The 14,909-nt window shown below is 42.8% G+C and overlaps 2 protein-coding genes across 2 annotated transcripts; both read left to right on the top strand.

Moving 5' to 3' along the window:
- The first annotated feature begins 158 nt into the window (after positions 1-158).
- Positions 159-4,329, top strand: LOC6635494 (cohesin subunit SA-2). Its single transcript, XM_032439675.2, has 7 exons — positions 159-301; positions 365-482; positions 626-799; positions 1,396-1,597; positions 1,663-3,170; positions 3,223-3,519; positions 3,582-4,329. The coding sequence occupies exons 1-7, from the start codon at positions 225-227 to the stop codon at positions 4,092-4,094; spliced, it is 2,889 nt and encodes a 962-aa protein (XP_032295566.1). The 5' UTR covers positions 159-224; the 3' UTR covers positions 4,095-4,329.
- A 1,338-nt stretch (positions 4,330-5,667) lies between these two features.
- On the top strand, positions 5,668-7,024 carry LOC6635495 (uncharacterized). The gene is made up of 2 exons (XM_002059048.4): positions 5,668-5,850; positions 5,947-7,024. The coding sequence occupies exon 2, from the start codon at positions 5,959-5,961 to the stop codon at positions 6,733-6,735; it is 777 nt and encodes a 258-aa protein (XP_002059084.1). The 5' UTR covers positions 5,668-5,850; positions 5,947-5,958; the 3' UTR covers positions 6,736-7,024.
- The last annotated feature ends 7,885 nt before the right edge of the window (positions 7,025-14,909 follow it).

Below are 14,909 nucleotides of genomic sequence, written 5' to 3'. Positions count from 1 at the left end.
ATTTAGTGAGCTTGCCTTGTGCAACGTCTCGTTACTTTGTCTTCTTCTTCGACGCACAGTATCGAATCACGGCCAGCGCTCATCTCTAGCGTGCACAAGATGGGCAGCACTGTGTCTTCTTTTGCAGGCTCTATTCCGGAGTTTCGCACGTGCTTCTTGGCAAAAGTCTTTCACGGTGATTATTTCGTGTTCGCTGCCGAGAAATTAAGAGTCTCAAAGCAAAAATGAGCAATATTGAGGAGGAAATTGAGACAGCAACCGAGGCAGCCGAGGAAATCGAACTTATAAATATCCCAGACAGGTAAAGCAAATATCACATGAAAAACTTCGTGTCGTCTACAAATCTACGTGGTGCTTTTTACAGCTCCGAGGAAAGCAACAGCAACAAGAATCTGGAGGATGACTTCGAGATGACATCAAGCGATGAAGAGCTGGAGACCAGCTTGTTGCAGCTTGTGCGCAATAAGAATCAAAATATGGAGGTACGATTGGAAAGCAAATCAAAATGCTGAACCTAACCTCAACAATTGGCCACCATTTTGATTTGCTAAAAGATTGAATTCGTTCAACGCTATCGAAATGCTTTTGATGTTTGTTTTCTCTTTATTTATATAATTTTATTTAGGACATTTGCAGCGAGTGGATTCAGCTCTACGTAACCAAGCCGGAAGCGGCGCTCATTAAGTTCATGCAGTTCGTCTTAGAGGCCAGCGGCAGCGGCTATCAAATACCCGAGGATTCAAATCTTCCATTGAAGAATGCCAAAATTCTAAACGCGGCCAATGGCCAATTCGAAAACGTAAGCTGTTTTACTGCATAACATTGTTCCGTCTAGATAATATTTACTTTTGCTGGAAATATTCTTCTTGAAATTCTTTCATATCTGATAAAAGCTTCATTTAATTAATCAGTTTTTATTACATAGGTTAGCGGGCGATAATTTAGTACTCTAGTTAAAATTTATTAGTAGCAACTATTTAACATGCCTTTTACTAGGGCAATGACATTTAAGCTTTTAATTATTAATGAAACTTGAACCATTTTTTTTAACTTTTCTTAATTGTAGCTGATGAATTCTATCACTTCTTTAAATTTGTATTTATATTAAAAAAAAATTGGAGATTATAATTTTTAAAAAGTTTATATTTTCTTAAATTTGTTTCACTTGTTTTTAGTTGTAAGTAAATTGATCTATATTTGAAGCTATAATTTTGAACGGTTATTAAATTTGTTCACTTAGAAAAAGGATTTACTTTTAAGTTTTTAAAAACCTTATGAAGCTTTCGGCTAAGTCAAATAATTAACTCGTATAGAGTGTAGAGTATCTAATCTGCTGCTGACAATGCTAAATCTTAAAATTTATACTTAGTATAAAATCTTTGTTCTTATATACAGAAGAGCCCTCGTTATCCGCTGAGGATGCGTGCGTCGCCCGCCCTAACCATGGACGTGACCCACTTTGTACAGCAGCTGCTGCACGCTGTGATAAGCACGGCCATCATATTGGATAATTGCTTTCTGAGGCACATTTCTGGCTTTTTGGTGGTCGCATCAGATTCGGACGTGCTACCCTTGCGGCATACCAGCACCTTGATTGGTATGGAGACACGCTTAGATCTATTCAAATACACGATCTTCGGGTACAGTACCATGTCCTTGCAGCACTCAAGATGATGACAACGCTGAGCGATCTGATGACGCTGCAGCAGGACAAGCTACGCACTCTGTGGATGCAGATGTTCGACGAGGTGTTCCTCAAGCGGAGGCGGGATGAGGTCGAGGACATACGTCTTTTGTGCATTACCGAGTGTGGCCTTTGGCTGCACAAGTTTCCGCAGTGCTACATCAATCCGATGCAAGCTCAGCATCTGTTCGAGGCGCTGCAGGATAGCTCCCGGAAGGTGTGCGAGTCCAGCCTGCGGGCGCTCATCAATCTGCAGAAGAAGCCAAAGCTGCGGCTCAATTGCCTCCAGCTGGGCTACAAATTCCGAACGACGCTCCTGAACCTGAGCATGCGGTCCGAGTCCGAACTGTCCGAGATGGCCATACAGCTGCTGGTACGCTACCACAGGGCGATGCCGCAGCTGCTCGATGTGCAGATGATTGAGATCATTGAGCAGTTGGTGTTTGCCACCAAACGGGGCGTAGCCCAGGCATCGGCGGAGCTGCTGCACCATCGCTTTCAGCAGGCGGCCACAGAGCGTGAACGTGTCCAGGCTCTGGTGCAGTTCTTTATGAAGTTCGAGGGACAGGAGCACGCCGCCTATCTGGTCGACTCGTTCTATGGCCGCAGCCAAATCGTACTCGATTGGAGCACCATGGTGGATATGCTGCTGAAGCCGGAAAACCTGACCAGCCAGCAAACCTCTGTGATTATTGAGATCCTGACAATCGGCGTCAAGCAGGCGGTAACCGGCGAAATGCCGCCCGGTCGCTCGACCAACACCCTGCTGCGCCAGCCCATGCCAGATGCCAATAAGCAGGCCTCCGAGATTATATTGCCCGCGCTGGCCACACTGCTGCGGCAGTATCGCATCGATTATGTTGATATCAAGAATCTGCTCGAGTTGCCACCGCACATGACCTGCTCGCAGGCACAGGCCCAGGAGCTGATCGAGCTGATCAAATCGCTCATGTTCAAGCACAGCAATTTTGCGGTGCTGCAGAAGAGCGCCACGGCACTGGAGCAGCTGTTCAGGCAGTGCTCAGCTCTGATACCCAACTATCGCAAGGATCTGCTGGAGAAGGCGGTGGTCAACTACATGAAGGCAGAGAGTGCCTGGCAGCAGGCAATTATCAGTTCACAGCATGCCCGCTTCAAAGTGTGCAACAAGCGTCTACTTGTCGCACTGCGTCTCATCTCGGCACTCTACGAACGATTCGACCTGCACGAGTATCAGCTAACGGACACCGTGCTGGCCAGCCTGAAGCGCGCCATTCGGGATGAGAACAAAGCACCGGAGGTTTCACTGCCCGATGAGGCTGTGCGACTCTGCTTGGAGATATACTATGTGGCCATCTGTTGGGATCTAAAGCGCGTCCAGGAGGCGGTCAGCGCTGGCAAGTATGTGGACGAGGACTGCCTTATGCTGGGCGATCACCTGGAGGAGTTTTTCCTAGCCGCCTTTCATATTATTGAATACTCCAGCGACACGAGCATCAGCTGCGAGGTGAGTATTAATGTTCCGCTTGTCTCTTGCTCACTGACTCCCCTCCCCTCAGGCCTTCGTCTCCACCTGTGATCTTTTGGTTCTGTTCGCGGATACACTGCGTCGCAGCGGCAACAATGCGCTTCGTTCGTTGGAGTACAAGTCGTCGACATGCGAGCTGCAAACGCTGGAGAAATTTGTGCTCCGGTATGTGTTCAACGGAGATGGAAGTGTCGCCAAGACCAGCGATGGACAAATGCTAGCCACACTCCAGAGCAAGCGTCGCGTCCTGGCCGGCTTCTGTAAACTGGCCTTTAACAATATCATACCCGTGCTGCGTGCCTCCGCTGTGTTCCAGTACTACGAGCAGGTGAGCAGATCAGGTTCCATCCACTCACTGTTAAGCCTCCAGTTATCCATATATATAAGTAGTTTCATGCATCCTTCGGTGATATTCTGCATGCCACCCTGGAGCGATGCATGTCCATCAATATGATCAACTTCGGCATGGCCCTGATGCACACATGTTTGATGGTGTACAAGCGCATTCGAGCAGACCATGCAAGCCCTGCCCAGGCGGCTGACTCGGCCCAGTTCACCAAGCTGATCAATATGGCCAGGCTTTTCGGGGATCTTTTGAGCCAGAACCTTATCAAGTCTCGTCCGGCTGTGCTCATTTTGCATCGCGCTGGCATACGTTACGCCACGGAATGGTCGACAGATCCAACTGAGGTGCCTGGGAATCTGCTCTATTTAAAGGTGCTCAGGCAGTTTGTGCCGCAGCTGCTTGCCGAGGATATGTTGGATGTGCTCAATTATCTCGATGGCACCAGCAGTAGGGAGCGACGCACTAGCTGCGCCACTGGATGGGAACCACTGCTTGCCTATCGCAATAGCCTGGAGAGTGCACTAAATCAAAGCTGTCGCCGCGAGCTGGATATGTAGTGTCCAACCTTTGGAATCCCTTTTGTAACCTACTCGTCAACACAATTGGAAGTTGCACCGAAAAACAACGACACGAAATTCAGCACTCAAAAGTAATAAAATCCAGTATTTAAACTGAAACACAAACGAGAAAATCCCTTCATTCTAAACGACCAATACAAGTATTCAAATCTCTTACTAGAAGTGGTTGAGAATGATGTGAAATTGGGTGACATTTAAGAGCATTAAAGCTATTCTTAAGATTTCAATCTTATTCGCAGTGTATTTTTTACGAATTAGAATCCTTAATCTCTTAATGGAAGGAGTAAAATTGAGCTATGTTAGAGTTAATTGAATAACTCTTAAGAACATACTTACTACTTAGTATTGGAGTGTTCAGAATTTCAAATCAACTCGCAGCTTTTTAATTCGAAGCGGAACTCAATCTGGATGATCCTTAAAAGAAGAGTATCCACAATTACCAATCTAAGTAGCTCATACGATTTGCATGCATCGTAGAGTATTGAGAATACGGAACTAACTCTTGCCCTTTACTCGAACCTCCTTGAGCTGCTCTGACTGCTCACCTGGACGTGGCGTTGCCTGCTCTCTTGTGTTCTCGGTGTAATTGTGCGTTGCGGCACGCGAAATTAGACAAGCAACGCGGCGGAGGGCTGTATGAGCTGAATGGGGCGGAGGGGAGGGCTCTGGGCATAGACAATGAGCTAGGGGTTGCGGCAAGTAGATAATGAAGCGTTTGCTGGCTGGAGGCAAATGGAGTTTGAGCTGGCTCCAGGGCTCGCTAAATTACAAAAGAATGACAAACGCCCAGCAGCGGCGTCTGCCACAGCCCCTGCCCCATGGCTCCTTCGGCTGCCTCCTAGCGGCTCTCACGGGACGACAAGAGGTGTTGCGCAAAGTTTTTGCCTTTTACACATTCAGATTGCTGATGAGAGAGAGAGAGAGAGAGAGAGCGCGGGCGGGCAGGGCGTCTATTGTTCCCCAAAGTGTTTTTATTTAGCTTAGCCAAGGCCAAGAAGCGTCCTGATGTATGGAAAGGGATGGTGGCGGGGGCTTTTTCTTGCCAATGGCGCACACAGACATTTCGTTTGTTTTATTATCTTTTATTATTATCTGCGCTTTGTCTTAGTTGTTGTCCTTTATGTGCATCCATTGCTGCAGCTTATCGTTTGTTGTTGTTGTTGTTGCTGCCACCCGCTAAATTGGCCGTTAAGATGCTAAAGATGCGGATTTTGGTGATTTAGCAAGTTGGTCGCCAGCATTTCCATTGTTCCCATTGCCATAGTTTTTGCTCGTTAACGGGGTTTTCCGGCCCCAGAAACTTGCGGCGGAAATCGCGCTAATTTCGCCACCTGACGCCAAACGGCTGGCGACAAAACCCACAAGGCTTGAGTCTGAGGAATAAGGGTTCCCTACTACGCTCTCCGGCGTTTGAGTTTGGATTGAATGCAATGCAATTATAGAAACCAAAGTTGCATCCCCTTTCCCGTTCAATTGCCATTAGATTAGTTAGCTGACGTGGCTTTTTGAATTTGAAATTTAAAAAATGGTCACACTGACTGGTGACTGGTCACAAGACTGACAAGACAGTCTTCCCAACATTTCCAACATCCAAAATGGGTTCTTTCAATTAATTAAATTTTTGTTCTTTAATTTTTAATTTGCCTGGCAATACTGGAGCTTTTTTTCGGAAGCTGGGGTCTGCATCTTGCTCAGGTCTCATTACAATTTTCTGCTTAGTCGGTTGAAGACCTCCGTAAGTTTCCAAATTTGTATTTTATTCTTCTATTTTCATTATTTATTTATACTTATTTTGTTAAATATTTCTCATAAATATATCGAAAATGCGTAGCGCAAATAAAAAATGGACTCGGGTGATAATCCAGATGATCGACAACAAGAACAACAAAAACAAGCAGAACAACAGGCTCCATCGGCCAAGCGTCGACGTCTGCGCCCGACTTTGGCTCAACAAAACGCCGACCTTAAAGAGAAAATGGAGCAGCTGACAGTGGAGTGCAGTGCGCTGAAATCCGAGCTTGGAAATGTGAAGATGGAGTTGTCGAAAACCAATTTGGAGAAGACGCTGTTGGCGGCCTCATTCGAGAAGGTGGAGGGCTATTTCCGCACCCTGCTGGGTGGTGCGCCGTTCGCCAGCTTGAAGACACAGTTGGATCTTCTGCTTGAGCAAGGTCAGCAGATTCACGCCCGCTTGGCGGTGAAGACTGAGCCGCCACAACTGAAGACGATCGCAACATTAGCCGTGTTGCAGAACCAATTGAACAAAAAGGACAAGGTCCGAGAGGAGCTGCGCATCCAGTTGCAGGAAACGGTCGCCACTATTGATGCACTTACTCGAGCATTCAGCAACGACATGGCACAGGAGTCGCAAAAGCGCGTCGATTTGGAGCTAACCCTCGACAGGATGCTGCGCACCATGGATACCGTTATGTCCTGCTCGGTGTGCCTGCTGCAGTGGACCGATGCTGGGGAACATCGGCTCGTCGCACTGCCATGCGGCCACATCTACGGCGAGAGCTGTATACTGAGATCTCTCGAGCATTATCGGCACTGTCCACAATGTCGCACTCCGTGCACCAGCTCCGATGTGTGTCGCCTGTTCATCAATCTATCGGATTAACTACGTGCATACCCAGACATGCACACAATGAGGCATGCAAGCATAAGCTTACACATTCACGCATGTATATACACACCTATTCGTTCACACATGCAGACGTACGCACACATACATAGACACATAGACATACACATACTCTCAGACACTTCAGATACGCACATATGTACATACACGTACATGCACACATAAACCTTTACATACAAATTCTGTAGAAGTACACATACATGCTTGAACATAATGATTGTACATTTGTAAATATATATGGTATATACATCTTTACATATACATATAGAATAGCAATAATATAAAATATAAATTTGGTTTAAGAGTTTAAATATAACATATATGCGATAAGGTTTAGCATATATGGTAAATTATAAAACTAGTTGATTCTTAATTATCTTTTACGATATATGTAATTGTCTTTTACGATATATGTACGTTATAAGTATCAACTTATATTATATTATCCTCAAGTTATTATAAGATTCGTTCAGTTCGTAACTCGGCTAGAAAATGTAGTCTTTGCTTAACGAATGTGTGTCTGGGCTAAGCAGGGATACGCACCTTCAAACTCCTAACTAAAAAAGCTTAGCAAATACACAACCCAAGCTTCAAAGCTCTTTAGCGAATAACCCAACCCTTTAGCTAATTTCAGTTCCTTTTCCAAGTGTAGAATCAGTTCATGTCTTGGATGAAAGTGTAGCGGTCTTTGCTTAACGAATGTGTGCTCGGACTAAGTGGAGAAACGCACCTTACAAAGTGCGCATGACGCAATCCGAAAAAAATTAAGCAAGTACACTAACCGCATATTAAGGTCCTTTAGAAAATTATCAAGCGCTTAAATATGTTTTCAATTGATTTCCGTGTGTCTAAGCATTGATTTTAAAACTTATCAAATTTTATTCTAACTCATTGAAAAGGACATAGACTCCGCAAAGACCTAAAGATTCGTTCAGAGATTTTCGATGTCCTTTAGCAAATTATCCAACACTAAAGCTTACTTCCGTTTCATTCCCACATGTTCCAGCAGTTTGTGTCTTGGCTGACAAGTGTCACGGTCTTTGCTTAACGAATGTGTGCACCGGCTAAGCGGAGACACGCACCGTTCTGCGTCCACGTGACGCCCAACGAAAGAAGCTTAAAAAGTACGCAATCCGAGCCTAAATTGCATAGCGAATCAACAAACACCTGAGCTTACATCTGTTTCGTTTTCGTGATTGCAAACATGGATTTAAAAGCTTCTTGAATCTTGCTCCACAATAATCGATTGCATTTGTATTTGGTAAATATGGGCAGGAATAGCACGAATGCCCAGCCAAAAGAGGAAACTTCCTTAATTCAATTTTAAAGTATATTTCATTATTTATGGTCGATTATAAAGTTTATAAATATGCATAAATGCAAACATTTACTAAATCATTAAATTTATTATAATTATTTATTTATTGCGCAGGAGTATTCATATAACTATTAAATAATAAATTTGAATTGAAATAAATATTGTAGATATATGTATATAAACATATTTTTTTGATCTAGGCGCATTCGAAAGCGTATATCTGGAATTAATACATTTAAATACAATGCAACATATTTTGTTGCCTTTTTTGCCATATTTTAATATATTTTGCATGCCTAATAAACACATTTATTGTTCAGACCAGTTTGGGCTCTCAATTTCACTCGGAACGTGGGAAATTCTAGAATTTCCATTTATTTTAATTGTCCGAGTGGCAGCCAAGCCAATCTAACGATAAGGGTTGAGCACAGGAAGCGCTCGTTGATCATTTCCTGGCGCAGCATCCGTTTCGGGATGCTTCGAATTCGCGCTGTTGCCAACGCGCGTAATGCATTTAAATTGTTTAAACAATTCATGAATAATTATAGACTTTGTGTGATTTAATGATAAAAACAAACCAAAGCCACAGCGCACGGCACATTTTGCAATTCTCGTATTTCCGCCGTGTCGCTCGTTTCTCGGCCAGCGGAAACGCAACGTCCAAAATCGTGAGGCCCAATCGATATGCCAAAGTGTATCAAACGCTGCTGCGCCACCAATTTTGGCAGCGTTGGCTAATTAATAGCCCCCTCCCCTACTCCTTTCACAAAAAGCGAACGCCTGTCGCATTCCAATGTGGCGACGTTTTCGCTTTGTGAATGAAACTCGAAACTAGCCCCCACACCCATATCCACACCCACTGGGCATGGCAGGCGTACGCTCATGGCCAAAACGCTGCTGCCATCAACAATTCCATTCAATAGACGCGTTCTTGGCGCTATTTCGACTACATCAATCGATTGGCAATCACGTTCCACAGCAACAGCAACAGCAACAGCTCGACACGATTTGGATTAATGGGCACGCCCTTGCAGCCCCCTCGGCGACCGCAGCGCAGCAGCTGCACAGCGCTTCAAGTGGTTCTTGTATTTCAATTGCTCGCGCCCGATGTTCACTTCCTTCCGCTTTCGTTTTTTTATGATCCTCCTCCACGCTTTATCAGTTTCAAGTGCAGCCCAGTTGCAGTGGCAGTGGCAGTCAGCATAGCATCTTGGGGCAGCTGTGACAATGCAGCCGCCTTCGTGTCGCATGTTTAAAATACACGAAATGAGTTGTGGCATGTGCCACAATAGCTCAGCACAGCAGCAGCGTCGTGCCACATGCCACATGCCACATGGCAATTGGCATTTGCTGTGCCAGTTCCACCTTCCACTCGAGTCCGGAACGCATAAGCAAGCTGATAAACTGCCTAATGCCCTGTAATCGACCTGTTGCCAAACATGAAATTGACGGTTTTTTCATTGTTAAATAGATCTTTTATTATTTATATTCATTTAACTTAGGAATAAGTACATGTATTTTCAAGGGAAGAATACAAGATAACTGCTCCTTATAATATACGATATTCACATACAGTTGCACACATTTCTAGCTATATAAAGCATACACAAATATTATATTTATCATACTAATATAAATGTAATTACAAATTTAGATTTCATGCATTCAATCTTATGAAATACTATAAAATCTAGAAATCTACGGTGTATATTGTAGTCGGTAACGTTTTACACAAATATATAGGAAAAATTATAATTAAAACTAGGTTGCCAAATGGTTTGGCATGCTGGAATTTCACATTTACTCGAGGAAACCCTGGCTTAGACATTGCTTCTCCCTTACAATTGCCAGAGATACGAGCCCAGCGATAATACAAGGCAATAAGGCTATCAGCTACAAATCAACGAGGCTGCGCTTTCATTTTGTCTTTGGAATTAAATGAGGATTGTCTGTATGATCGCCAGTTGTACGGCCCATGGACTATATAGCATAGAAGACCAGTCGATTCGTGGTTGGTAGCCAGCGTTGGACATGCGGGAGACTACGAGTGTTCGACGCTTCGTATTTGGTTTTCAGTTTTTGCTAATTTATGCCACGTCGCAGCTAATTAATTTCTGTTGGGCAGTCAAGACAAGGGGGCAGCATTGGCAAACCTACAGCAGCAGCAACAGCAACAAAAACCGCGGCAACAACAGCAGTAGCAACAAACAAGAAAGTCTGACAGCTCGTGCATTGAATAGCCAATGGGTGTCGATTGTTGTTGTTGTGGTTGTTGCTGTTGTTGTCTTGGGATTTTCATTAGAAATGTTTTCGCGTTTTTCAGTCGGCGCATCGCCATTTTATTTTTTATTATATTATTATTATGCCTTGGTCAAACCAAACGCGCGCTTTGATGTGCCAACAACAGCAACAACAACAATAATGTTGTTGCCTTTACAAGCATTTAATTGTGTAACTGCACAAGCTGCAAAAGCAACATTAATAAATTCAAAGGCGTTCGTCGCTTGCCATTTCCATTTTCAATGTTAATCAACAAATACAAAATGCAAAATGGAAAAAAATGAAAAATTTCAAATGCATTATGCAAAATGCAAATTTCGCCCATGAGAGCAACTTTGTCAGCTCAGCTGATACCAAAGATAGGGGTAGACGCGCTTGGATTGCCTGGGCCTGGGCATAGTGGGGGCATATCTCTGTCTTGCTGCCCATTTCCATTTTCATTTCCATTTGCATTTCCATTTTCGTTTTCATTTCCATTGAAAGACGTTTCCTGCCTGTCGCGTTCCCGTTGCATGCACATGCCCACTGCGCCCCCATGTTCAATATATATATATATATATGTCGTATATATATATATATATATATATAGGCTGTATGAGGTATGGGCGTGGCAGATCGCGCAATTGTCACAGACTTTATGGTGCCACATAGTAAGAGCGATAAATAGAGAGAGAGGGAGAGTAGCTTCTACTAAAGATGTGTATCTGGCATACTTAAAGATCGGCCTCATATTTTTGAATCAATTGAATCAATATGGCTATATCCCAATTTAACCACAGAGAGTTAAACAAATTAAAATAAATCAAGAAGGATGTTCTAGTCGGGAGCTCCCGACTAGGGGATACCCTGAACCCTCTTCTTCTAACATCAAATGCATACATATATTCTATTTTAGAAGCAACATATCATGTTTCGTGACTCTAGCTCTTAATATTTACCAAAATTGCCCCATCTAAAATTTCAAGTCTATAGCTCTTATATATTCTGAGATCTTTGCGTTCATACATACGGACGTACGGACGGACAGACAGACGGACATGGCTAGATCGACTCGGCTATTGATGCTGATCAAGAATATATATACTTTATGGGGTCGGAGATGCTTCCTTCTGCCTGTTACATACATTTGGATTTTGCACAAATACAATATGCCCTTATACCCATTTTTAAAGGGTTCAGGGTATAATCATTGAAAAAGTTTCGATTTTCACACCGACCTCTATTTTGAAAAAAAACGTGATGTAACCCCATGCCATTTTGTCGGTTTGTGTCAAAATTTTGGACATCATTTTTTTTATGCCAACCGATAGAACTGATCCTTACGAGTCAAAAATGGTATAAAATTCCTAAATCGGACATTATTTGACCGAAATATTCCAAAATATCATCAACAAGGTTGACTTAACGAACGAATCGGTTTTCTGTCAACAACACTTACAAACCCATCGATGATTGATTTGTTTGAATGCCAATTGATGGTAGGGATCCGTATGCATTCAAAAAGGTATAGCATTTTAAAATCAGACATTATTTATCCGAGATATTAAAAAACAATCATCGAAAACGTTTAGATTTTCGCAAAAAAAAACGTGGTGATTTGGAAGGTGATATCTCCGCGGGGAGTTATGTCGTTTTGGAACGTCATATCTCCGCAGGGAGTTATGTCGTTTTGGAACGTCATATCTCCGCGGGTAGTTATGTCGTTTTGGAACGTCATATCTCCGCGCGGAGTTCCGTCGTTTTGGAACGTCATATCTCCGCGGGGAGTTATGTCGTTTTGGAACGTCATATCTCCGCGCGGAGTTCCGTCGTTTTGGAACATCATATCTCCGCGCGGAGTTCCGTCGTTTTGGAACGTTATATCTCCGCGCGGAGCTATTACCCGAGATATTAAAAAACTCATCGAAAAAGTTTCGATTTACGCATCGACCTCGATTTTGAACAAAAAAAAAAATATCATGTAACCCCTTGCCATTTTGTCGATTTGGGTCAAAATTTTGGATTTCTTTTTTTTGATGCCAATCGATAGAACTGATCCTTACGAGTCAAAAATGGTGTAAAATTCCTAAATCGGACATTATTTTACCGAAATGTTCCAAAATATCATCAGAAAGGTTGACTTTACGAACGAATCGGTTTTTTGTCAATAACATTTTTCAACCCATCGATGATTAATTTGTTTGAATGCCAATTGATGGTAGGGATCCGTACGCATTCAAAAAGGTATAACATTTTAAAATCAGACATTATTTATCAGAGATATTAATAAAAAATCATCGAAAAAGTTTAGATTTTCGCAAAAAAAAACGTGGTGATTTGGAAGGTCATATCTCCGCGGGGAGTTATGTCGTTTCGGAACGTCATATCTCCGCGCGGAGTTATGTCGTTTTGGAACTTCATATCTCAGCGGGGAGTTATGTCGTTTTGGAACGTCATATCTCCGCGGGGAGTTATGTCGTTTTGGAACGTCATATCTCCGCGGGGAGTTATGTCGTTTTGGAACGTCATATCTCCGCGCGGAGTTCCGTCGTTTTGGAACGTTATATCTCCGCGCGGAGCTATTACCCGAGATATTAAAAAACTCATCGAAAAAGTTTCGATTTACGCATCGACCTCGATTTTGAACAAAAAAAAATATCATGTAACCCCTTGCCATTTTGTCGATTTGGGGCAAAATTTTGGGTTTCCTTTTTTTGATGCCAATCGATAGAACTGATCCTTACGAGTCCAAAATGGTATAAAATTCCTAAATCGGACATTATTTGACCGAAATGTTTCAAAATATCATCAAAAAGGTTGACTTTACGAACGAATCGGTTTTTTGTCAATAACATTTTTCAACCCATCGATGATTAATTTGTTTGAATGCCAATTGATGGTAGGAATCCGTACGCATTCAAAAAGGTATAACATTTTAAAATCAGACATTATTTACCCGAGATATTAAAAAAAATCATCGAAAAAGTTTAGATTTTCGCAAAAAAAAACGTGGTGATTTGGAAGGTTATATCTCCGCGGGGAGTTGTGTCGTTTTGGAACGTCATATCTCCGCGGGGAGTTATGTCGTTTTGGTACGTCATATCTCCGCGGGGAGTTATGTCGTTTTGGAACGTCATATCTCCGCGGGGAGTTATGTCGTTTTGGAACGTCATATCTCCGCGGGGAGTTATGTCGTTTTGGAACGTCATATCTCCGCGCGGTGTCCGTCGTTTTGGAACGTCATATCTCCGCGCGGAGTTCCGTCGTTTTGGAACGTCATATCTCCGCGCGGAGTTATGTCGCTTTGGAACGTCATATCCCCGCGCGGAGTTATGTCGTTTTGGAACGTCATATCTCCGCGGGGAGTTATGTCGTTTTGGAACGTCATATCTCCGCGCGGAGTTTCGTCGTTTTGGAACGTTATATCTCCGCGCGGACCTATAACCCGAGATATTAAAAAACTCATCGAAAAAGTTTCGATTTACGCATCGACCTCGATTTTGAACAAAAAAAAAATATATTGTAACCCCTTGCCATTTTGTCGATTTGGGTCAAAATTTTGGATTTCCTTGTTGTGATGCCAATCGATAGAACTGATCCTTACGAGTCAAAAATGGTGTAAAATTCCTAAATCGGACATTATTTGACCGAAATATTCCAAAATATCATCAAAAAGGTTGACTTTACGAACGAATCGGTTTTTTGTCAATAACATTTTTCAACCCATCGATGATTAATTTGTTTGAATGCCAATTGATGGTAGGGATCCGTACGCATTCAAAAAGGTATAACATTTTAAAATCAGACATTATTTATCAGAGATATTAAAAAAAAATCATCGAAAAAGTTTAGATTTTCGCAAAAAAAAACGTGGTGATTTGGAAGGTCATATCTCCGCGGGGAGTTATGTCGTTTTGGAACGTCATATCTTCGCGCGGAGTTATGTCGTTTTGGAACGTCATATCTCCGCGGGGAGTTATGTCGTTTCGGAACGTCATATCTCCAAGCGGAGTTATGTCGTTTTGGAACGTCATATCTCCGCGGGGAGCTATGTCGTTTTGGAACGTCATATCTCCGCGCGGAGTTCCGTCGTTTTGGAACGTCATATCTCCGCGCGGAGTTATTACCCGAGATATTAAAAAAAATCATAGAAAAAGTTCGATTTTCGCATCGACCTCGATTTTGAAAAAAAAAAACGTGATGTAACCCCTTGCCATTTTGTCGATTTGGGTCAAAATTGTGGGTTTCCTTTTTTTGATGCCAATCGATAGAACTGATCCTTACGAGTCAAAAATGGTATAAAATTCCTAAATCGGACATTATTTGACCGAAATATTCCAAAATATCATCGAAAAGGCTGTCTTTATGAACTAATGGTTTTTTTGTCTTTAACATTGAACCCATCGATGTTTAATTTGTTTGAATGCCAATTGATGGTAGGGATCCGCACGCATGGTAGCGGAGAGGTGGCGATAGGTATAAAATGAAAGATACTTGACAAATATATAATATTGTAGAAGCAACATATCATGTTCCGTGACTCTAGCTCTTATTATTTACCAAAATCGCCCAA

The sequence above is a fragment of the Drosophila virilis genome, chromosome X, assembly GCF_030788295.1.
Source record: "Drosophila virilis strain 15010-1051.87 chromosome X, Dvir_AGI_RSII-ME, whole genome shotgun sequence".
Lineage (NCBI taxonomy): Eukaryota > Metazoa > Arthropoda > Insecta > Diptera > Drosophilidae > Drosophila > Drosophila virilis.
This window is presented reverse-complemented; position numbering and strand designations above follow the sequence as displayed.